Source organism: Crocodylus porosus, unplaced genomic scaffold (assembly GCF_001723895.1).
Source record: "Crocodylus porosus isolate Cpor-Errol unplaced genomic scaffold, CroPor_comp1, whole genome shotgun sequence".
NCBI classification, from domain to species: Eukaryota; Metazoa; Chordata; order Crocodylia; family Crocodylidae; genus Crocodylus; species Crocodylus porosus.
In genome coordinates this window covers 61,134,229-61,158,228 of record NW_017728947.1, presented here as the reverse complement: position 1 = coordinate 61,158,228, position 24,000 = coordinate 61,134,229, and the positions used below count along the sequence as shown (strand labels likewise).

Sequence of the window (24,000 nt, the reverse complement as noted above, 5' to 3'; positions counted from 1 at the left end):
CTGAAACCAAACCCTAAGTGTCACTGATGAATTAGCAGATTAGAAAGTCCTGTCTATATGAAACATTCTTGTCCAAATTCAAAGATTCAGAAGACAAAACAAAACAAAAAATTGGGCGAATCTGTAGCCGAGGCTGAATTACAGGTTAATGGAAAGAATGAAAGATCTAAGAAATTAAGAAAGGCCTTCTTTCATACGACTTCGCTCATAGACAGAACTTCACGTCAATGTATTATCAAGGCTGGGAATGTGAACCTCTAATAAGATCCAGGACAGGGAAATGAGCAGAACAATGATTTTACAGTAAAACAAAGCATTTCATCTATCAGTACAGATATACTACAGTAAAATTTCTGATAATGGCTAAGTATGAGATGGGATGAAAATGAGAATAGCTACCTAACCAACTATTTTCATTTGAAGTGTGACACCCTTTGGAAGGCTCTTAGACAAGTCCCTTTTACACAAGGAAAACTAGATAAAATGATTAGAAATTGGAGTAACAGTCAGGATTCTTTAACAAGAGAATTGGTTTTGTTACGTCTGATCACTGGAAAGCTCTACTTGTATTTTTTTCTTGGGTGGATCTACTAGGGACATCTCTGGCCCTAGTAGTTTTGAAATTCGTACACTCCAGACAATAGGTCATCTGAGAAACTAACACAAAGGCTAGAGACAGAAGTTATGCATAAACTGGTAAAAGTGATCGGAAACCTGTTCAAATCTATAACACAACAGAAGTTCAGTGCACATAAACCACTTTCAAAATGGCTGAAATTGATTGAAAATAAACCTGGATGGATTGTAGTATCAGAATTAACTGATTTAGGTTAGACTGGTTTATTGAACTTCTGTCCCAGATCCCCTCCAGATTCAAGCTAACTCACAGTCCCCCAGCATCCCAGGATGCTTTGTACCTCTCTCACAACCTCTCCCCCACCCTTGCAGGGAGCGGGGCTAGCTTTGGCCCAAGCTGTCTGCTCCAGCCAAGCAAAGAGGCATGCTCTAGCATTCCCCAGCTTCTGGCCTGAGTCACTGAAGGCATGTACTTACATTTCCAGAAACAAAAGTAAATGTCTGTAAGGACTGGTCAAGTCTACTGCTGGTTTCATTCTTTTGTACTCTGTCTTTATCTGGCAGAAAATGTTCAAGGCATTTGTATACTGTTAGGATTTACCAGGAAAAAGGTGATAAAGCTGGGAAGTGGGAAGCTGCTTCTAATCAAATTCACTTTGTTTCAGAAATATAGAAAATTAACTGTTTTTATTTGCAAAAATGAGATCAAATGTTTCACCAAAAATAAATTCATAGGATCTGAATACACAAAGGAAGACTTAAACTGTTTAGATTTCCAAGAACATGAAAGGCCTTCAGCCAATTTAAGGAACAATTAAGTTAAAACAAAGAAAGAAAGAGGAAAGGTGTTTGCAGTTTAGGATCAAAATGCAAATGTTGGCACAAAGCATGGAATAAGAAGGGAGCTATGATTTGAAGCCATTTTTGACAATGTTCACTAAGAACATTGACAAGAAATAGCAAGCAAGCTGTAGGCAAAAACAATTAACGTTTTAGGACCTGATCCTTTAGTGGACTACTTGTATGGGAAGATACCTGCTCAAGTAAGTATTTGCAGATTAGGCTTTTAGCGAGCACAAAACTTTAACAAAAAATACCAAGAAGATTGACAAAGATCCATTAACTTGTTGATTGTGTTTGTTTTTTCTAATTGTTAAGCCATTCTTTTCAAGGCCTCCTTTTTTTCTCCAGTAGACTGCTCATCATAGATGCATAGAGCTTAAACCCAAAGGGATCATTAGATCATGTAGTCCAAATGACATATTTCAGGCCCTTAAATTTCACCCACTTACAGAGATAAATATCTTGTATTTCTTCCTCAGAAGTCTATAAATGCTGTTAAACAAAACTGAAAAAAAGCTGAGTGAAAAAAACTGAGAAAACCTACCCAAATTCAGATTTATGAGGTGATATCAGCCTCAAAATGATTCAAAGTGGACCCATTTCTAAATAATTTTGAAAAAAAAAAAGGGTAGCAGGAAACTGCATTTCACAAAAAAAAATATGTTTTTTTTTTTTCCTGAATGAAATCTTGGTTATTGGTAAATTAAAAACCTTGGCAATAATTTGGAAAACTATTTCAATAAAATAGGCCAAAACTATTTAAAATATTTTTTAAAACATGTAAAATGTTGACACTGGAAATGTTTACAAGGGAATTATTATTTGAGCAAAAGCCATTTTTGACAAGAGAAAAAAACCCCTTTTTGTGCAAAAGCCGGATTGTTCCTACTGTTGTTAAATATTTAAAAATTACTCTGTACTCTACCATACATAATCTATAACCAATACACTTGTAGAAGAGTCATTACTTAAGGACATACTATAGTAATACTGAAATCAAAGTCTCTTTTCCCACACAGTTATTAGGAACAAGAACAGATATTCAATGTTCCTTCACTACTTAGGCCCCGATCAGCAAAAACTTAAGTGTTCCATTCTGCATATGATGGTAGACTCTTTGATTTCTACTGGAGTACTGGTAATGTATAAAGTTCAGCATGTAAAGAAACCTTTGCAGCACTGAGGTCCTACTTGGCTATTCATAACTACATCGGAACAGAGGTGGTATAGGCTGATGCACAAATAGGTTTATTTAATTTCAGACCGCCTTTCAAGTAGTGCCATATTCCTTGTCATTTCTTGAAGAAAAATATTAGTCATCTCCAAAATGCAAATTATTACATTAAAGTCTTCAACTAGTGGTAAATCATAGTTCAGATTTCCATTTAACTCTGAGAAATTAAAATAAAAGATGACAATAAAGAAATAATAAAAAGGTGGTAGCCTTTTGATTGTATAGAAGACATGGGGTTTTAATGATTTTCTCAAGGCAGTGAACTGACAATGAAAGTTAGACTCATTAAATTTTACATGATCTGTGAACTAAGTACTTTTTTATGCAAAACAGGCTTCTTTATAGTTTGGTAGCAGAGAAATATGAAAATCAAGCGTTTTAAATTTGTCCTGATCTAGAAAGTGAAGGTTAGTTTTACTTTAGTCTTTCATTTTTCTTTATTAATATTCAAAAGATCTGACTAGTGAGGCGCTGTATCCACAATGCCAGTAAACTTTTCATGAGTTTGGATTCTTTTCCCAGCTGGATAGCTCTCCATTGCCACAAAACACAAGTTGAGCCAAAATATTAGTAGTAGGAGTGGTAGTAGTAGCAGCAGTAGTATGAATAAAATACCTGAGGGTTTTCATCAAGAACATAAACCCCATTGTTCAAAAAGCTGTATAAACATAGAACAAACGAGCCCTAAAGAGCTCTACATTCATCTACCTGGTGCAAATCCTCAATAACTATTGACCTCACTGGGGTTCCTTTGGATTTATACCAGCATAAGGGCCTCATCCAAAGCTTATGGAAGTCAACTGAAGTCATCTGTTGATTTAACAGGCTTTGGATTAGGCCCTAAATAAGAATAGACTTTGGCTCAGTCAGAGGATTTCAATTAAGCTGTACACTTTTTCCAACAGCCAACAAAATCTAGGAGATCATTTAGGTCCTGTTGGGTGAGAGGAGTTTCTGTTCTTTTTGAACAATCTTGTTTAGGAGACGCAAGCCTTGCCTACATTAGATTCTGACAGTGAAGTTGTTACTATGTATGCATTCAGTACTTGCATACACAAGTTACTGAACAGTAGTATCCCCACATGGCTTTTTGGTGACACGGGCTGTGCAGTAGCTTGTTACTACTGCGCAGTAGCATTGCATCATGCTTCGTGCCATGCGATTCTACTGTACAGTAATAACAAGCTACTGTGCAGTCAGTGTCTCATGTAGACATGGCCACATAGAATGAAGATCTCCACTGACTAGAGAACTTCCAGCAAGTGATGAACTTAAGGTTAGAGAAAAAGGGTAAGCCTGAGCTCAAGCATTTCTATGTGCAGCATTTCTGTGATATTTCATACTTTTTATTCAGGACTGTAAAACTGGACAGACAATTCATGCAAATTTCTGAATATTATGCTCATATATCATTTAAAATGTTAAGGCCCAATTCTGTTCTACTTGTTAGGTACTTAAATGGGATTAGGTACCCAAGTGTGATCCTACTTTACCCTGCTCTGGTCCCCAAAAAGCAGGTAATGCAAAAGGTGGGTGGGTGCTTCTCTTGCTTGCTGCTTTTTGTGATTTACTTTTAAGACGAAGGTGCTGGTATGTTACAAAAAGTAGGTGCACTTTCCAGGGACTTGAGCAAGAGGAACAGGATCTGGCCCTTAGTGTTCAGTCCTACATTAATCCTACACACAAGCAATGCATGTGTGTGCATATGTGCATGCACATGTGGGAGATCTCATTTCCAGTGATCTTTCTGTACATAAGACAACTTTACAGCTGTGTATGTGTGTGCGCATGCAGAGATGCAGGGGAATTTAAGATTCATACAGTTACTTAAATAAGTGTAGCCAATAACCTCAGTAGGCATTAATGTAGATTTGTCAGAAAAATAAAGCTTGCAAAGAATATGGGCAGAAAAAATTATACAGAATTAAAAGGGGGAGGGGGCAAAAAAGAGGCATCAGCTGATTTGTTATACCGGTTTCATATGTCCATGCTATTAAATAGGAGGTAGACAGGAACAGATTACCCCTACATGAAATAGTTGCTAAATCAGGTTAGTGCAGAATAGATTAGACATACAAAATAGTTGAAACGGATCAGTATCTGTATCATAGTTTCATCTTTCTATACCTATAGTTAAAAATTAATAAAGGGATTTTCAAAATGTCATAGTACAAGTCACATGTTAATATAGATCTTGCAAACCACCTGCATTCGTATTTATGTCTGCATCCCATCCCACACCAAAGGGTGTGTCTACATGTCATTGTACGGCGACATTGCAAGGCCTTTTGAAAGTACTAAAGCATGGTGCAGTAATTGTCCCTACTGTGCCGTGTGTGTGATGCATGGTTAGATTTCACCACTACATCACTGTAGTGGCGTGCTACATTGAAAGAATGTGCTGCTATGGCAACATAGCTGCTGATCACATTTAGACCCACATGATCGCTACATTGGTATATCATACCATACAGCAACCTAGTACATTGCTACATCGCTGTAGAGTGGTGTGTAGACATGCCCTAAGAGTAGCCAGAAATAAAATTATCTTGAACATCCCCAAGCCTGGAAAGACACTTATACACACGATGATTGTCTCCATAAAACATGACAGAAATTTCTTGTGTGGCTTAATAGAGTCACACAATACACGTGCATGAGGTTTGGGAGTTTCAAATAAGTTTGCAAGGTTGCAGACTAAGCCACATCCTCAGGTAGTTTACTTTGCAACATTTCCACTTGTAACGTTGCAGCCTTTAATATGACAGCTCACCCCCCTTGACCGTGGGAGAGGCAGGCTCCATTAAAAAAAAAAACCAAAAACAAAAAGACCCCGCAAAGGATCAGGCTCCTCGCTGATTCTCTCTTTGGCTCCTGAGAGCTGCAGGCACCTCCTGAAGGCAGAAGCTGTGAGGGGCCTGATCCTTTTTTTTTTCATGGAGCCTCCCACCTCTCCCGCAGCCAGGGGGCAAGTTGCCAGTGGCCATGAAAATCCTCCACAGTGGTGATGCCCCCAGGGCTGCCCGGGTGAGCTGCTAGCAATGTGGGTTCTGCCCCAGCTTGGAGGCAGCACCCAGTCAGATCCAACACTTCCATAAGCCTGCTGGGGTTTCCAGAACCTTGTGCACTGTCCCCACCACCTTCCCACATCCTGGGACTGCCCAGGAACAGGTTGGCTTGCCCCTGGGACAGTGTGGGGAGGTGGCAGGAGGGTGGCTGGGTGTGCTGGCAGCTGGAGAAGGTGGTGGGAATTGCACATGGAGAGCTGGAAGCCCCCAAGCCTGAGCTTCACCAAGCCTGCCTGGACTTCCAGCACCCCATGCACCATCCCCGCCACCATCTCCAGCCACCAGCACACCCAGCTGACCTCCTGCAACCTCCCCATGCTGCCCCAGGGGCAAGCCAGCCTGTTCTTGGGCAGTCCCAGATGGCAGGAAGGTGGTGGGGATAGCACATGGGGTACTGGAAGTCCCAGCAGGCTCGGAGAAGAGGTGGATCCAGCTGGGTGCTTCCTCCAAGCTGGGCATGTTGCCACCACAGAGGGAAGGACCATTCCTCCCCCCACAACTTGGTCCACTGGCAGCTTGTCCCCCGGCCATGGGCAGGCTTCAGTAGGAAAAAAAAAAAAAAGTATCAGGCCCCTCGCCGTAACAGTGACAGAAGCCCCTAAATTGCAATGGTGGGTTTCAATTAAAAACCCATCGTTTCAATTTAGGGGGCACAGAATAAAACCTTGAGGCCTAAATCCTTGTCATGTGTACAAGTGCCCGAAGCACGTAGTTGAGCTGACTGACACAGTTACAGGACTGCTCAAATATAGATTTGAAAATGGGTTTAAAGGTCATATGGCAGCTGGAAATCAGGAGAACACCACATCCTCCGGCCTCTAGCTATGTCTTCTATGCTGGGTGCAAAAAGGGATAGGGACTTCCACCAGCTTCATGCTACCAGAAGTCCTAGTTTAGATTATCTCCTATATTGGGCTAGCTTTAACTATATAAAGTGACCCCAACATAGACAGTTATCAAAGCTAAATTACTGTTGTTATTAGCGGTCTCTAACGCAGCTGTACTTGTTTCCCCTTTGAGGGCTGTTAGTTACATTGTCCACTTATCCTTTTTAGTTCATCTCTCTCCCCAGTGTATTTTCTTATTCCCTTTCTCTGTGCTCTCCAACACTACCTCTCCACCACCCACTTGGCTTCTCTTTTTCCTGCACATAGTCCTTTATTGCCTGCTCCTCTTCTTTTCCTGAACTTGCTACAATGCCTCTCAGGTACCTGCTCTCTTAGATATGCTGTTCTTTCCTCTTACTGCTTCCATAATTCATGACAAACTCATTCTCTCCTCCCTGTACCTTTCCCTCTGCTTGCATGGCCATTCTTCTCTTGTTGGTAGCTGACAACTTTGGTCCCACTGGATTCCTTGGCCAGGGCCAGTTTGGAACTGTTGGACTAATCACACACGCTCAAACAATTTTATTCAGCAGGTTCCAAGTGCAGTCCCCACAAGTCAGGCCTAAGTATTATTAACTGCCAGGAAAATACAGGGTTGAAGGAGTGGAATTATCCTCCTAGCTGCCAAGGGGGTGTTGGGGAATGTGCCTAGCTGCGCTTTAGCCACAGTTACTGAACATGGCGAGATGTAGCAGATGGAACCTGCTGCTCCCTTCCTGTGCAGTGTTTTCAGCCAAAAGATTCACACTGTGCACAGACCCATGTCTGGCCATGTCTCTTTTACTCCCCTACTTCTCTGACTGTAGGGAACTATGCAGGGTGATAATATGAGCAGCAGCATTACAGGGCTGCTCCATTGCCTGGCTTCCCCATCCAACAGAAAAAGTATAGCATTTCTTCTGTGCTTTTCGTTTCACATATACAAGTGGGCTGTAGGTAGCTGTTAGACTTGCTCTGAAACAACATGCGGCGTTTTATAAGCCCAACCATGAGGTTCATGAGGAAACATATTACCTAAGAGGAGTGGTTCCAGACTGTTATGTGTTGGCCCTACACACCCATTCCCTACAAAGAAACCCCTTTAGCTCCATGAGATTTTTGCTCCATGAGATTTTTCCCTTTTCAATGCCTATACAAGGAATAATACTATTGGAATACACTCCTACTGAAACAATGAAACTAGTGAAAGAGAAGTGTTCATTTAGTGCATCTCTAATAAATTTTCATGCTGTCATGAAACAAACAAAATTAAGTGCACCTCAACTAATAATGTAACAAACAGGAAGCTAGAAAAAGAGCTAGCAATATCAGTAACATCACAAAGCAAGTTATTTCTATTTGTCTCTTAAAATACGACAAAATGTGATGCAAATTCCTTAAAAAAAATAATTGCTTTAAAATTTTGGAAAACGTTAACATTTATTTGTACCTTTGGTCCGTTTGTCTTGAGATCCAGCATGCATTTTGACAGCCTACGTGCAACGCTTATGAGAATCTCTCATAGGACATGAATAGCCATGTAAATTAAAGAGCTGTTATCATTTACATGGTTGCAATTGCCATTTGGCCCATGCCTTTCCTAATTGGACAGGGATTTGGACCCAACAGGCTGGTCTTGACGTCAAAATGTTGCTATTGACATCCATGAAAGTAGGAGCAGGCCTTTAGATAGTACCCCCTTCACTTGAAAGCATGTTCACTCCTTTGAACAGAAAAGATGCATTTTCCAGTTGACCCTGGCCCCGTTTCTGGAAAAGTACTTCTTTGAAGGCCCTGTGGAGAGTCTGTCATTGGTTCATGATCATAAGCATCATTTGTAACTAATAAAATCATGCAAAAGGCTGAGGAGAAACGCATGGAATGTGTCTCAGTTTTGGTGTATTCAAAAACATTGTTTTAAACATTGTCTTTGGAAATCTACAATACTAAAGCTAAATGGATAAGTAAAACCAAAAAGAAAGGAAATGTGAATAATTAAATATATTTTGTGTAGTTTTACATTTTCCCTACAGCAAAGTGAATGCACTGCATTGTGATATTTGGCAAAAAGAACCTCTAAAATACGAGCTAAACTATTTATGTTAGTGCTGCTAGCTTTCTGAGCCCACCATGCATGAGGTAACTAAGCACTTCAACCCATTCTGCAGCACTAGAGTATTAAAGGGAATCCTGCAAAAAAAAAAAAAAAGACATTTGTTCTGAACAAAATAAATAATGCCTTACTACCACTAGATATTATGAGAGGCAAAAGAGTTCAAGTATGAACACAGAACAGGGCTTTCCTTGAATTGTTGGCATGAAATATGTTTGTTCAAGATTTTTTTTAATAGAAAGACGTGATACGTAATGACAAAGTAAAATCTGTTGCACATTGAAGACATTATTTAAAGCACTCTACCTATCTGCAGAGAATGCCCTTCTGATGGTGCCAAGTACGTCATCCTTGTTTACTGACTTCACAAGGACTACTTGCAATGTAAAAATGCAGGCTTTACCACTTCTAAAAACAGTCTACAATTTTAAGGCTATTTCATGTACCATTCTTTTTATTGAAAGACTAGAACATTTCTAAACAACCTGTAAAATACATAGATATATACCTAGATCCTTCTTGCTTTGCTTACACTAAGCTTTATATGATGAATGTAACAACAACATACCTGGCACTTTTACATAGCTATTTATATTTGCATCTAAGGGATAGCAAACCACTTTGCTAAAGTGACTGAGCCTCACAAAACACTTGTGTGGGAGAGAAACCCTTTTGTCCCCATTTTACAGATAGGGAAGGTTATTAAAGAAACAGTACATAGCTTTTACAAGGTCCCACAGTCAGTGTTTAATTGTGCAATTCGGTGCACTCAGGCATTTGAATGTTTAAATGTAGGTGTGAACCAAAGCTTGCTTGAGCAAATTTGCAGGCACAATTGTAAAAATTGTTTTTAAGAATGTTATCCCATATAGTTAGCTAATAATACGATTGAAATAGTTAAACTCCTTAAATTAAACTAAAATGCTATGGACAAAAATCTCAGGCTGCTAAGGCCCAAATATGTGACACTTGTTTTCATGCGTTAGAATGGACCTACACAAAGCATACAACATGAAAGCAGAGGCGGAAGCTTGAAAATATGTAAAATTGATTTTTGTGACATATGAAAAGCTCTTTGCAACCTCAGCTCCAAGATTAAGCCTCTGTAATATCAACTGCTTACAGGAATAAGACACCAGGTTTATAAGAGATGGAAATATATTTGGATCCCAAATGTAGCCTGTCATCAGATACAAAGTCGAGAAGTAAGATTGGGGATTAAAAAGAAACACACACACGTGCACACACACTCTCTCAATGATTTATAGCTATTTAAGATCAAATTTGTTTGAAAATGCAAAATGGTAAAAAAAAATGTCAGACCACATTAACAGAGGAGTAAAATATGGCTATCAAACTCCTTTCACCCATTTTATTCTCCCCCAGTAGAAAATGCCCCCAGAAGCTTCAGAAAAAATAAAATCACAGAATTGTTATTGGACACTCTTACCAGGCAAAGTGAAGACAGTATGACAAGAAGCACATGGATTGCAATGCGTAGTACCATAATGCAGTGTCTGATGCTCTAGAGGACCTTCAACAAGTACTGTACAACCAAAAATCAATTGAAAATCAGCATGATAACAGAGCATGAGTTGCCCTGTAATAGCCTTCAGACCCTCAAGGCTATGTGGGTCCCTTTCATCTGCCACACTGTGATGACTCTAGGGGAGCCTCACTTCCCTTCCCTAAGCACTCTGGACACGTCTGTATCTTTTACCTATTGTTTTCACCTTACATAGTAAGGGAAGCTGACAGCCTGGGTAGATATTTTTAGTTTTTGAAGCAAAATGTGAATTATTTTGTTAGTGCTTTCTGTTTTGTTTTCATGCATTCCATCTTAATCAACCTAGTGATATTTTATATAAACAACCTCAGTGCTAAAAGCCAGGTTACATCTACCTCTGAATATTACAGGAGTTAGTCCTATAACTTGGGTTAAACAGCTTACAAGTCAAAAATGCTCTGTGCTAAAATAGTTTTAAAATGGCTCTTTAAGTCCATGCAAATTGTTATGTATGAAACAACAAAGTAGTCCTGCAAATATTTCACTCATATGGTAGATTTCATTTCAATATTTCTTTAATTACTTTCCAACAATGTCTGGTTTCTGTTGAATTTACACTACTACTTGGCATTTGGTGCAACCCCCAATAGATAAGATACATATGTCCCCTATTCACAGTCTTGGCATTTTTACCTTAACTCAGTCATCTAAGTGTTTGCTTTGAAAATTACCTTGCTGATTATCTGGGTTTCCTGGTAATATATAGTGTTAATCCTTAAATTTTGAATATGATATAAGGTATACAAATGTTCTGTCTCACTCAAAAGCAACATATCATGGCATAAGGAGGACATGTATGCTGATCTCTGTAAGGGAAGGAAGAGCTAATTGGGAGTTAGATTCAGTGTGATTATCAGCTTGTTTATGATAAGGGAGTACTCTTCTGAATAACACTGTAAATTCATCCCTTATTGTGGTGTTAAACCACAGCTCATGTCTCCACCCCCCCAGCCTTTTTTTATTTGCTTATTAGGAACTTTATCCTATTTTCAGCATATGACAATGTCATGCTTTGATTTTCTTCAGTCCCTAGAAAATTAATCAATCACATGAGTCTGTTGTCAAATTTCACCTCTCATAGCAGAAAGTGCACATTTTTAATGTTTACTACAAGAATATATTTTAGTATTTTTTCCTCTGTGTCATTATGAACATTAGACTGACCCAATTAATATGAAATGTTTCTATGCTGCTGGAACAGACCGTGTTACAGAAAGAGCCATTTGCACAACCTGTTCATGATTATGGGCCATAAGGACACAAAGATGGCATAGACATTTGTGGACCATCTGAATTCTTATAGAGAAAAGGGGGAAAAAAGGAGGGGTGGGGAGAATGATGTTAACTGACTGTCGTGGGTCATGTTTTTTAATCCAGAGTATTGGACATGTAACACAGCAACAAGAGCTGATCATTTTGTTTAATCACCTTTTGGATCTTTGCCAGATGGTCTCTATTGAGAGCGCTGCAAACAGAGAGAGATGAACTGCGTCTAACATGCCACTAGAGCTTTCCCGTAAATGTCTGAGAACTGAATCCAACAAGAATTTAGTCTCAGAGCAGAAAGGGATACATTTAAAAACTATGTGCATTAACTATACTTTTCCCCATAGAATCCTCACTTGGCATGAATAATTTACCCACTCTTATGCTAATGGGATCATGAAAGTATCCCTCTGTCTTTAGAACAGCTATTCTCAGCTTTCAGTAATTACCCCACCCAGTGAAAATAACATGGCTTCTGCATTCGAATGGCCTACTAGTACCTGACAATTAGAAAGATCATGGCTGACAGTGGAATGGCCCAGAAATGGACACAGAAGCTCCAGTAGCCTGAGGGATGGTTTGAAAAAAATGTTCCATTGTCAACATTTCTTTAGTTGCTTAGGATCAATAAAGCACTAAAAGGAATCTCTCTTTTTTAATGAAACAGAATATTCTAATTTATTGTGCAAGTCTCATAGTCATCATCATAATAATCTTAGGTCACTGGTGATCAAATTAAAATTTTTAAATCACTATAGCCTTGTTAAATGAGTGGGGTAACATTACAGAATCAATTACAAAATCAGACTTTCAGTATCTCAGAGTTTAACCAGATAGATGAAAAAAAAAATCTCATAGCATTTTTTTTTGGAAGAAAGTTTTTAAAAAATTCTATTACAAAGAACTAGTCTTTGACCTCTGTCCACAGCACTCCATGCTAGGTAGTTCACTGTGTAAAAATTATCAGGCTAAAACATCTGGGAAAGAAAGCTATGAAACAGCAGGGAACGTGGCTGGTTTATTGTTTATCTTTTGTTTATGAGGCAGTATTCAAGTTTAATTACTACTCTAAATTAAACTCTAACAGGCATCAGGAGACATCCCTTTACATGACTAGGTTAAAAAAAATCTAGAGATTCCAACACTAGATCTTTCAAATAAGTTAACATATATAGGAAGAAATTAGTCAGACTGTAACAACACAGGAAGGCGTTTAAACACTTGCACTTGCTACTACATGTTTGAGTGTTGCATTATGACAACAAAATATTGTAAAACAGTACTATAATTTGGCAAATAATTTCTAACATTTTCAGTGGGTGGAGTTAGATATGCTGGAGAAGGGTGGGGGTATGGCCTGAGGGAGAATTTTACTCTCTACATCTGGAGGAGAAAAAAAAATCAAATGATAAAGAGAAACATCCCACTAATAACAATCTCTTCAGTAACATTATTTAGGGGCTTTGTTTGGATGGTTGGGGGGGTTGTTTTTTTATTTGTTTTTGAGCATTCATGTAGAGAAAGGAGAAAAAAAAGTTCACTATGTTTACCATAACAGTAAGTGACCAGTTTTGGATGAACTTAGCTGTAGGAAAAATAAAAGTTAAAAGCAACTAGCAAAAGATTATTCCAGATGGCATCTGTCATATTGTATTTAGGGTTATTTTAAAGAGATTCCTGCCACTATGAAAACATTCCATTGACAGAGTTTTTCCTAGGCTGCATCTGAAACCCCAGCACAACATATTTAGAATACATAGGAAATGTTTTCTAATAACTTGTATATTTGCATGAAAAAAACATTTTTATATAACTACGTGGGTTGGAAACTAAGAGAGTAAGATGTAAGTCTTAAAATGTATTATAATATTTTAAGAGCTCACTCACCTCTAAGCTTTAAATTCAATAAAAGGTGGGTATCTGCAGTTTTCACCAGTATAATGACTAGAAAACTGTACAATAAATAAAAAAGATTTACTATGACATTCTAGCCCCATTGACTGGTTGATAGGTAGGGACAGAAATGGTAAAAATAAAAACAAAAGTACTTGTTCATACAACAGAATAAAAGAAAAGAAAGCTGGGTGGATACTAAAATGTTAATATATTTAGCTATACTGGTTCTGGCAGCATTATAGTTAATGTGCATGTGGTGTGCAGTGTGAGCTCAGCAGTTACTGGGCCAACTGTCTCAGTATTTCTGGGAATTCTGCCTATTCACAGTGCAGGGATTGTTCAATTGCTGCAAAATGTACAAAATGAATTTTACAAAAATGAATTGTAAGGAAGGCCCCATTACAACGATTTTACAGCAAAGATGTCAACATCAATTTTTCTTTCATGCATAGCTAATGATTAAAACAGCATATTCCATTTGCCTAAGACAATTTATTTCATATTGGCACATCAAAATATTGAAATACAAAGTTATCTTTACCCTTCTTATTCATTGCTGCTGAACCCACACCATTGTTCAAGCCACGAAAAATAAAACAAACTTGGCAAGAAATACTTAAAACAAAGACTCATCAATATTCTCCAATTTGTCAACATCTCAATTACAGCAATGGAAAAAATGTAAATTTCATGTGCTCTAAAGGTCTATTCTTCTGTCAGTGCACATGCATAACTACCATCACCCATTAATGGGAATTACTCATACACATCAACACAGGGACAGGACAAGAAAACTTGAAAGGAAAAGATAAATTATAACAGCTACTCTTTTTCTGGATCTTCCTCAGCTGAAAAATATCATTGTTCTTTAAGTGTTCATACTGCATACAGTTTACCTCTAGGAAATCTGTAGTTTCTGAACTGATGCATCCTCAGTGGAGTGTTATTTATTAGGAAGTTTGATTTTTTACAATATAACCTGAGAAGTTTGGGCCTGTCTAGCAAGAGTTTATGTTCTAACAACAGAATGATAGCTTTTCACCAATAAACTCTCTCAGTCCGAGAAGGTGTCAAATTGAGGTATTTTGAAGACATACAAAAGAGATACACATGCAGTCCAGACCATACATGACATTAAAAAAAAATCATGGAAAAACATTTGATATTGCACTCTATTTATGATATCAAATTTGGGGTATTAGACTCGAATTAAAAACAACTCTGTGTGAATACACTGCATTATTTAATACAACTCATCCCTCTCCTATTTTAATTTGCTTCAAAACCAGTTCATTTCATATATACCTATTGTGTCGGTATAGTCTAAATAATCAAGACAGGCCTTTTCTGAATTACCAGCTAGTTCCGTCTGCAAATTCATATACCATATTATATTACACAGTGAACAAGAAACTCACACAGCCTAACTTTTCCAATATGCATCAACCCAAAGATGTAACCTAGGATAAGCATGTGTGATTTCAGTCAATATCTCTGTTGACTTTGCCCTGAAGCAGATAATTAATCTTTCCCACAGAAAGCTACTGTGGACAAATCAGTGGGGCCAAAACATCAAACTATCACAAAAAAATGTTTAAAAGACTATGTTAGATATTCTGTGAGAGCCTGGCAGTCTTGATTCTTTCTGCAAGGGGCCACATTCTGCTCAAACTTACTTAGGGCCCCTTCAAATCCAGTAGAACTATTCAGATGAGCTAATGATTCAGCTCAAACTGAATTATTAACTTTAGTCTATAAATTCCAGAACTGGGCCTTCTGCCTTTAGCTTCTTAATGTATGTTTCACCCTGGGCCTGATCCTGAGAGATACTGAACAGTCACAAATCCCCTCTGACTTTAGCTGCTGCTGCTCATCATGTCTCAGGATTACGTTCTTGGCCTTATAAAACTAAGAATATGGTAAAACAAGAACACAGTCTTGTGTCATCAAAGATGAAAACTAAAACAATTCCCCAGTGGTTTCTTGTATACCACATGTTTTTAAACCTTAAAAAAGATTGATTTCCTACTTTCCAGGAAAAATCTGCCATATTCATTATGTGAAATATCCCATAAAGAGATTAAGTAAGAATTAAAGTCTGTGTGCTACATATCCATCACTATGGTAGAAACTGATGCAGAATACCAGAAGTTGGTGGCATTTTAAAAGCAATCACCTGGACATTGCATGAGCAATGCAGAGGCACTTCTACTTTGTTTTGCACAGAACAAGGAAAAAGCAGTACCCCAAAAGGCTTCCAGATATTGTTTTTCCAAAGCAATGGCTGGATGATAAAACTGCACACACCTTTTAATGTGCTGCTTAGGGTTTTACACATATATTCCCTGGTAAAAACCCCAGGGTCTTCTGTCTCTCCTCCCCTTCTCTCAGCCCCTTTCCTGCTATCTCCCTTGCCATAACTCAACTAACCCAACAGAACCAGTCAGTTTTAAATTTCAGTTGGGACCCCAGTGACCTGTTAATGAATCTACAGAGAGGAGAAAAACTCACAGTGTTGAGTTATGCCTGGTGTTGCTAGCTGACTTGGAGTCAGAAATGCTTGAAGCGTTAACGTAATTGCAAGAATGTGAAAAATGAAGCGTTGGGCTCCTGAGCAAAGCGAAAGGTCAAAGCAAGCCTCACACAAAACAAGTCTCTGGAAGATGGCCTCATTAGACCATTAAATCAGCTTCTCCTTTTTTCTCCTTCTTTGTAAAATGTTTAGAGTGGGGTTTTTTTTTTTATTGGATATATTTAACTTCTCCCTTTCAACAAGAAACAAGCTGATCAGATCTACTGCATATTTACTATTCACTACCATAATATTTTGTGACATTGATCTGTATCTGTGGATCTGAACCACATTAAAGTCAATAAATGCTTGGTAGATTACAGGTCACTAGTACTTATGTTTTTTTAGATGATCAATATTGAGTATTGCCTAGTTTTCCCTTGTACAAGAAAGGTGACATGCTAAAAACAACACAGATACTCACCACTAATAAAATTAGGATAATCTTTCATCATTCATTGCCTGAAGGCCATTTGCTTAACTCCTTCAGAGCTAGGATGTTTCAACTCAGTTCAAACTTTGACTGTTAACCCTTTCAGTGCTGAATATGCAGCCAACGTGCTGTGGCATTCTAATTCTGATACTGAATGCCGCAAACAGGCAAAATTCTCCTGCATCCTGTTTCTTTCTAATCATAAGATCATGAAGGAAGCCCTATGTGTAGGGTCAACAACAACCATGGCACTATTCTCCCCTCTTCTCTAGCTCCCACTGAGCTACTGAGCTTCCCTGAAGTCAAGAACTGTATCTTAGAAACTCTGGGCTAGCAGAAGGATGTTCCAGGAGAACCCATGAAAATGGAAGAAGGTCAATAGGCAGGATGAAGGAATGGTGCAAATCACTCACCTCTGCCATAGGCACTAGTAAAAGAGCCAGTGGAACATTAATGCAATCTGAGGCTGTATGGACTCTTTCATGAGCTTCTCCAGTGCCGTAGCAAGGGGGAGGCAGGTGGGGGAGGCAGGTGAGTGAAGCAACCGCCCTGGGTGCTGAAGCAAAGAGGCACCAAGAGGTGCTGTCCAGCCAGGCAGAGGACAGAACTATGAGCAGCTCATTTGGAGGGCCGTGGCGACAAGGGGAGGGTGGCACCCGCCACTGCGTGCACTCCTGGGCAAGTATGGGGGGGCATGTGCCCTCCAGATCTGTGTGCATGTGGGCTGCCACTGAGGGCTTTGTCCCAGGTGCCAAACTTCCTGGCCACAGTACTGAAGGGCTCCTTCACCTGGAGGGCTCCCTACTACAGTACAGTACTGGATTCAGCAATAGCTAGAAGCCTTGGCGGCACAATTTTGGTAGAGCCAAACCACTGGGAACCCACAAGGATAAAACAAGAGGGCATCTTGCTCATCCCAAGAATCTTTTGGGCTTGGAGACAGAACCTCTACTGTTCCTGAAGTTACGAAGAACCTTGCCCCTCTGGCAGGACAATTCAAGAAAAATGGAACAAGGAGATGCTTGCTGTTTTTTCCCTCATTAGATTCCTCTCACTGGTATTTTCTTGTATAGGGAGGGGAGTGTAATCCAAGCCATAGTATTCAGTGGGAATTTTGCCTAGTTTTACATTGCAGAAGTGTGCATCTTTCAGCTGCTAGAAGTCGGATGGAATGCTGACACTCCACTGGAAGATTGGCACTTCAAAAGGAAGTGTATTGGGTATATGAGGAAGCACATTACACTGGTTTGCTGTAGTACACCAGGCAGCATTCAGGTGATTAAACTGGCCTTTATGTAGGAGCTGACCCGATGCCAAAATAAGTGTAATATATTTATGAGCATATTGTGCGCATTATTACTGACCACAACTTTGAGTGACAGAGCTTGTAGCTGACTATCTTTGGGCCCATCACCCCCATGCATCATATCAAATAATGAGATCAGCCTGGGAGTATTTTCTGACAGCCCCCAGATTGATATGCCTGGAGATCAGAGTCACATTTTCAGGCACAGGACCCCTCTTCCCATGGCTGTGGAACTCACTAATGGCTACCCACCAGAGCTCAAATTTTCTGAACTTCAAGATGACAAGACATGTCCTTGTGGTCAAGTGCTGACTGAAGATGGACTGTCTCTAAATAATTTATGGTTGTTGGGGAACATGGGGATGAACACAACTATGGGGGTTATTTGTCCTGCCTGAGGGGGACAGTTCAGATTAATTCATTGATGTGTTTAAGTTGTGTCATGCTCCCAGATGTCTCAGGGATGGGCACTTATAAAAATATAACTGAGTAAATCTTCCCCTAACCATCCTTATTTCACCACCCCAAAAATACTGTACATATAAACAGTAAAGTGTGCCCGTTAATTATTAGAGGTATGCTGACCTGCTGTTCTACAACTGAGGCCCTCCTTACTAATAATTGCTGTGGCTGTTATAGTTTGTTACAAATCTGATCCAGCTCCAATTCACGTCAGTGGAAACACTCCAAATGACTCCAAGGGAGCAGAATTGCACCCTTTGTCACACCCTCTTCCACAACCAGAAAATTACAAATAATATATTGAAAGAGGAGATGGGTCCAGTAGAGAGAAACTAGCACATGCCAACCTGAATTTTGGGGAGTTAAAAATCAGTACCCAGATAAAAATCCAACAGTTGTGAATCCTACTTTTGCAAAGGATTGAATGAAAACCTTATTTTGGAATGTTTGATGCTGTATTTTTCCTCACCCGACATTTTATGCAGCCATTTACACCTGTATCAAGCAAACAGACAGTGCTATTCTACCACAGTGGTGGCATTTGACTGGAACTTGGTGCAGATATGAATGACCATGTGAGGTAGAAAAACTGGATCTCTTGCACTTTGGGTGGTGAGGTGGCTTTCAAAATCCATAGCCCAGGGCCATGACTAGGGCAGGGTGGCTAGGGAAGCTGTGCCAGGTGCTGACTTAAGGGAAGGTAGGATAAAAACAGCTGCTGTCACTGCCATGCTATTGTGCTTGTGGTGCAGCAGCAACTGCAAATTGCTGCAGTCCCTGTGTATGGCAGCTGCTCCGGGTGCCCAGCCTTGTTGTTACACCTCTATCAGAGTCAGATGGAAATTCTGAGCTCTGGATTTGGAAAGCTCCCTCACCATATAAGTGCAGGAAATTCAGTTCTTGTACCTCACATGCTGTGTGTGTTTGTGTGTGCGCACGTGCACACACGCGCACATACGCACACACACAGTGTACGCTACGTGAGGCTTTCTCAGTCAGTCACAGTTAACTTTTGCTTTTTCTTGATATGATTTAAACAGCTTTATGGATCACTATAGCAATCCTTTTATGGCTAATATTGCAAGTTAAATTATCTGTTTACAGCCCAGTACAAACTACTGCATCACAGCTGGAGAGTGTGTCTGTCATTATATTTACTTACACCACACAAAAATAAACTGTAGATAACCAAATTTGTAAAGGAATTGGCAGAACTAATCAATTGTTATTACAAAGCTTGTTTGAAGATTAGATATTTTGCTTTGAAATAATAATAAAATGCAGCTAAGTAGGTTAAGAAAAGGAAATACTGTCTCCCTAAGTTACAGCTGATTACACTGCAAGCCTGCCACTCCATGTTTACACTACGGCAGATGTACTGATATAATAAAAAAAGCTGAAGTTATTTTAGTCATGCCTACTTTGCACAGGGAAAAAGTTTGACCTTTTACCTTGCTCACTGCTGTTGTCTCCACTCTGGGAAGCATGGCCCCCACTGGAGGGCCCCGGTGTGCCTGCTGAGTGCGTTGAGGTTGCATCATCGTGGTCTCGCCAAGATGAAGGGTTCTGGTGTCAGAATGCCAAGGAATTTTTTCCACAGTTCCCATTCCAATAGCAAATGAGGAACAGAAAGAAAACAGAGGAGGGGGGGAAAAAGTATACACATTAGCATTTGTGAAATATGCCAAATACTGATACTGTCTGTGCAATGTAATATGTCTTCAGAAGTTAGAAGCAGGGGACATACAGAGATTTTTATTCTTCCAATAGTTATTTGGGTGTAATTGCATTAAAACTCTGAGGAAAATGTTGGTGACAAAAGTTTTAATGTTTCTTAATTAACTGGTTGCAATTTAATACAATACTGTGTGGTCAGATTGGAAGGGGCAGGAGTGGTTTGCCAGCCCATTGCCCGTTTTTTCCCCCTGCAGGAAAAAGGCAAAGAGAAAAACAGTAAAAGAACTGTTTCAAAAAGGAAAGGAAAAAATGGTTGGGAGGGGAGCATACCCTCAAACCCCTCTCTCTCTGCCACCAATTGAATGCTGGAAATACTTCAAGCAAATGCAGAGCTGTGGGAAAATTAAGTTTCCTTTGAAACATATTATATACCAGTAAGGAATTTTTTCTTCAGTATGACACATTTCTAAAGACTTTCTAGATGTATCACTCTTCAACAGTTCTTTTACAAGTACTGTCAAGAATAATCACAAGGTGATTATATGAAATAATATATATAGTGATTTTTATGTAATCCTTTCTACATTAATACGCAAAAATACAATAAAAAAGAATATACAAGGTAGACATATGAAGTTTGACAAAACTTGGCTAACTAAGGCCTCTGCTACTGTACTTTAGTCATATAACTCATGGTAATGTTTAATTTATTGAGTATTGGTTTTCCTGGCGTGAAGAACTGCTATTTAAAAAGGATAAGTGAGGAAAACCGAAAGTTACAGCTTAGTGCTATTTTGCTGAGTGTATTCTCCTCCTGGTCCTCCTCCCCTTTCCTGATCATTCCCAATACCCTGCTGTTGCTTAAAGGAAAACAGGAATTCTACTGTACAGGAAGAGCTTTATCAGCACCACATGAAGGCAGGCAAGAGATGGAATTTCCTCTGGCAGAAAAGGAGAGCAAGAACACATGAAACAGATCAGACTAGGGGCTGGACCTGCATTGCGTGTCACCTGTATGTGACAACTTAAATTAAGCACATTGTAACACTTTTGCACAAGAAAAGTTGATGCTTTTTCTTCAAACATTGTTGAGAAAATAAAGGACGCCCCATGCTATTACAATATAAGCAAGAACTGCAACTGTGTATTGATAAATATACTCTCTGGGTCTAATTCTGACTTTCACACGTGAATTAAAGTAAATCCAGTCAAATCAACAGTGTTCCCCAATGAAAGTCCACCTCAAGATAATCTCCCCAAACTGATTATTATCACAGGCATCAGGGCAATGTAAAATAATGGATGTAAAGCAACGTAATGGAACAGTCAGACAATAGCTTACTACAAACCCCAAGAATATAATCTTTATGGACCTGATCCAGTCCTATTGTGGTTGAAGTAAAGAGTCTCATTCACGTCACAAGTTTTGGATTAGGTCCTAAGTGACCAAAAATTAATAGGAAGGCAAACTCTTATCATCCTAAGTATGCAAATAGCCTCACTTCAAGCAACAGGAATGCATATACGAGTCAATCAAGCAGGATTTTCCCAGGATGTTACAGTCATGACTTGTCAGCACACCTAATAATATTTAGGACACAAATTCTATCTACCTATTCTGTTTCCCTAATATATAACTGCAACAAAGACTATCAAAAATCACAGATTAGAGTGTTGTATTATGTATTTGTTGCAGCAACTAAAGACAGAAAATTAACATTAAATATCACCCTCCCAAAAATGAAATAAAAAAAATCTGTTACCATCATGTCACGAAGTCAGGTGGAAAGAAAAATGGAAGGAAAGATGAAAAATCTAATGGTCGAAGCTGCTCAGATGTTATTAAAAAATAGACTGTAACTGAAAATAAGGTTGGGGAAAAGTTCAGATGGAAATAAAATGCAAAGACTGAGCAAGTTTCTTTGCAGCCTGGATTAAAACAGTGTTGTGCCTATGAGCTTCTCTTTTTATCTCTGAGTTAGGAAACCACTCAAATAGCTTCAAGCTGAAGGCAAACAGCAGACAGGAGCTCTTCAGCCCTCTGCAGCCTCTTAGCGTCAGCTGTTTGCCGGATGGTAATCAGATAAAGAGCTAGAAAAAATACATGAAAAAGGAAAGAAACAATAGCATAGCATGAGTTTAGCCCTCCAACAACATGAGGCTGGAACCTTCTTTTAGAAAATATAATAATTGCAACATGTTCACCTAGGCTAAACTTTTCAGGAAACACAGCAAGTTATGTTAATTTTATGCACTGCAGGCTCTCTTAAGCTGGCTGCTATTAAAGCTCCTTATCACACATAGGAAAATTACAATAATTAACCAGTAACACCTCAGCTATGTTCTGAGGCAAATGTCATCCAAAACCTAGCATACAGTATTTCAAAAGCCAGACCAGTCTTTCTGTTTTGAAAATTCAGTGATTTGGAAAGGATCATTGAATAATACTTCCTGAAGCTGAAAACACTTGCTGTCTCTACCAGTCTGAGTTGTGCTTGACCTCAGTTTTCAGACCCAGTTTTAGAAAGGCAGACTGCATGGACTGGGAATTCAGTGTATTTCTTGTGACATAGTTTGCTTGAGGAAACAATTTGGCAGACTTCTATTAAGAGATAAAAATAATAAAATGAGATATTTACATGATGCAATTGTAGAATAGTAAAAGAGTTAAAAATCCAGGGAAGGAACTACTTCTTTGAATTATAAAGACTGTGATCAATAACCATTAGGATGGGGCACAATGCCCTATCTCCAGTACTATATTTCCTTGAAGTAAGATCACTATAAGTCAACTTCTTCCTTTTTTCATAGACAGTTTCCAATTTTACATCCCTCAAGAAAAACTTCTTGGCCATGAGCCCGATTATATGCAGTAGTTTTGTGAATACCATAACAGAAAAGGCACCCAAATACAGATTTTAAGATCATTTTTTTTGATGGACCTAACTGATACAACTTTTATGTAGGTATGGAGCTTGATCCAAAGTAACTGAAATCAATGGCAATTTTAATACTGACTTCAGTGGGATTTGGATATGACCCATTGCTACGGAGAGAGCTATAGACGGATCGGGACTATTTACATACACTCATTACAATGTCTTCTCTTTTTGTAAGCTTTAAAAAGATACTTTGCATAAAAAGATCATATAACCTTGAGGATGGTATCTAACTATCAAAATGTATTTGCTGATCTTCTATATGTAGATACACTTACACATACATACATTACAAAATTTGAGCACATAGTGTATTTAATCATGACCTAAACTACTGCAGTATACCATGGAAGGCAAATAGTGCACATGTATCTATTCCCAGTAGTTTTAATAATTGGGAGTCAAATATGGTGCTCCTCTTGCTCTTACCTAATTGTGTTAAAGAGCAGTGTTACCAGGAGAAAAGCAGTGAATACTGAGTGAAGCACAATAGAAAGAGATGGAAAATAGATACAAGAAGCTAGGTCTCCAGGGGCAGTATTTTCTATTTGCTGGGCTACAGACTCGCAGCTGATAATGCAAGTTGTAATTAATATAAAAGCAGGAGACAATATGGGGAAAGCTTGTACTAGCAGGGCCACAGGAGATCACTCTGCTGCTATCCACTGTTTCTCATTTACACACATAGCCTTCCCTAGAAAACACAATTTTGCCAGTGTTTTCTCCCTTGAAAGTTAAAAAAAATTGATTTAGCACCATCATTGAATTTTGCTAAATCTAGAAAAGAGCATGGAAAGGACAAGAGTCTCTAGGTATATGAAGCAAATCTGATGTGTTACTCTTCTGTCGATGCTGCAAATCTTGTGGAAACTGTAAGCGGTTTTAACTACAACAGTATTTCTTAAGAGATGTTCCAAGGCATATCTGATACAGGATAATCTTTCCTCGATCAGGATTGCATGCAGGCAGGCATCTGATAGTTTATATGATTCATTACTAGTCTCTTGTCTTATATGGGACAAAGGTTGATGGGTTAACTAATACTAGACTTCCATGTAAATGCAAATGTAGGGGCAGATTATTGTATCTTCATTGTGGGCCCAAAACTTCCACTGGACAAACTGTGTGTGTGTGTGTGTGTGTGTGTGTGTGTGTGTGTGTGTGTGTGTGTGTGTGTGTGTG

General features: G+C 39.0%; 1 protein-coding gene across 8 annotated transcripts in view; it reads right to left on the bottom strand.

Annotated features, from left to right (window-relative positions):
• Positions 1–24,000, bottom strand: part of MEIS2 (Meis homeobox 2) — a 213,273-nt gene that overhangs the window by 177,641 nt on the left and 11,632 nt on the right. For all 8 annotated transcript variants that reach the window (XM_019551591.1, XM_019551584.1, XM_019551586.1 and 5 more), the window contains exon 7: positions 19,654–19,768. In XM_019551591.1, the coding sequence (XP_019407136.1) occupies positions 19,654–19,768 (115 nt within the window). The remainder of the gene's footprint in view (positions 1–19,653; positions 19,769–24,000) is intronic.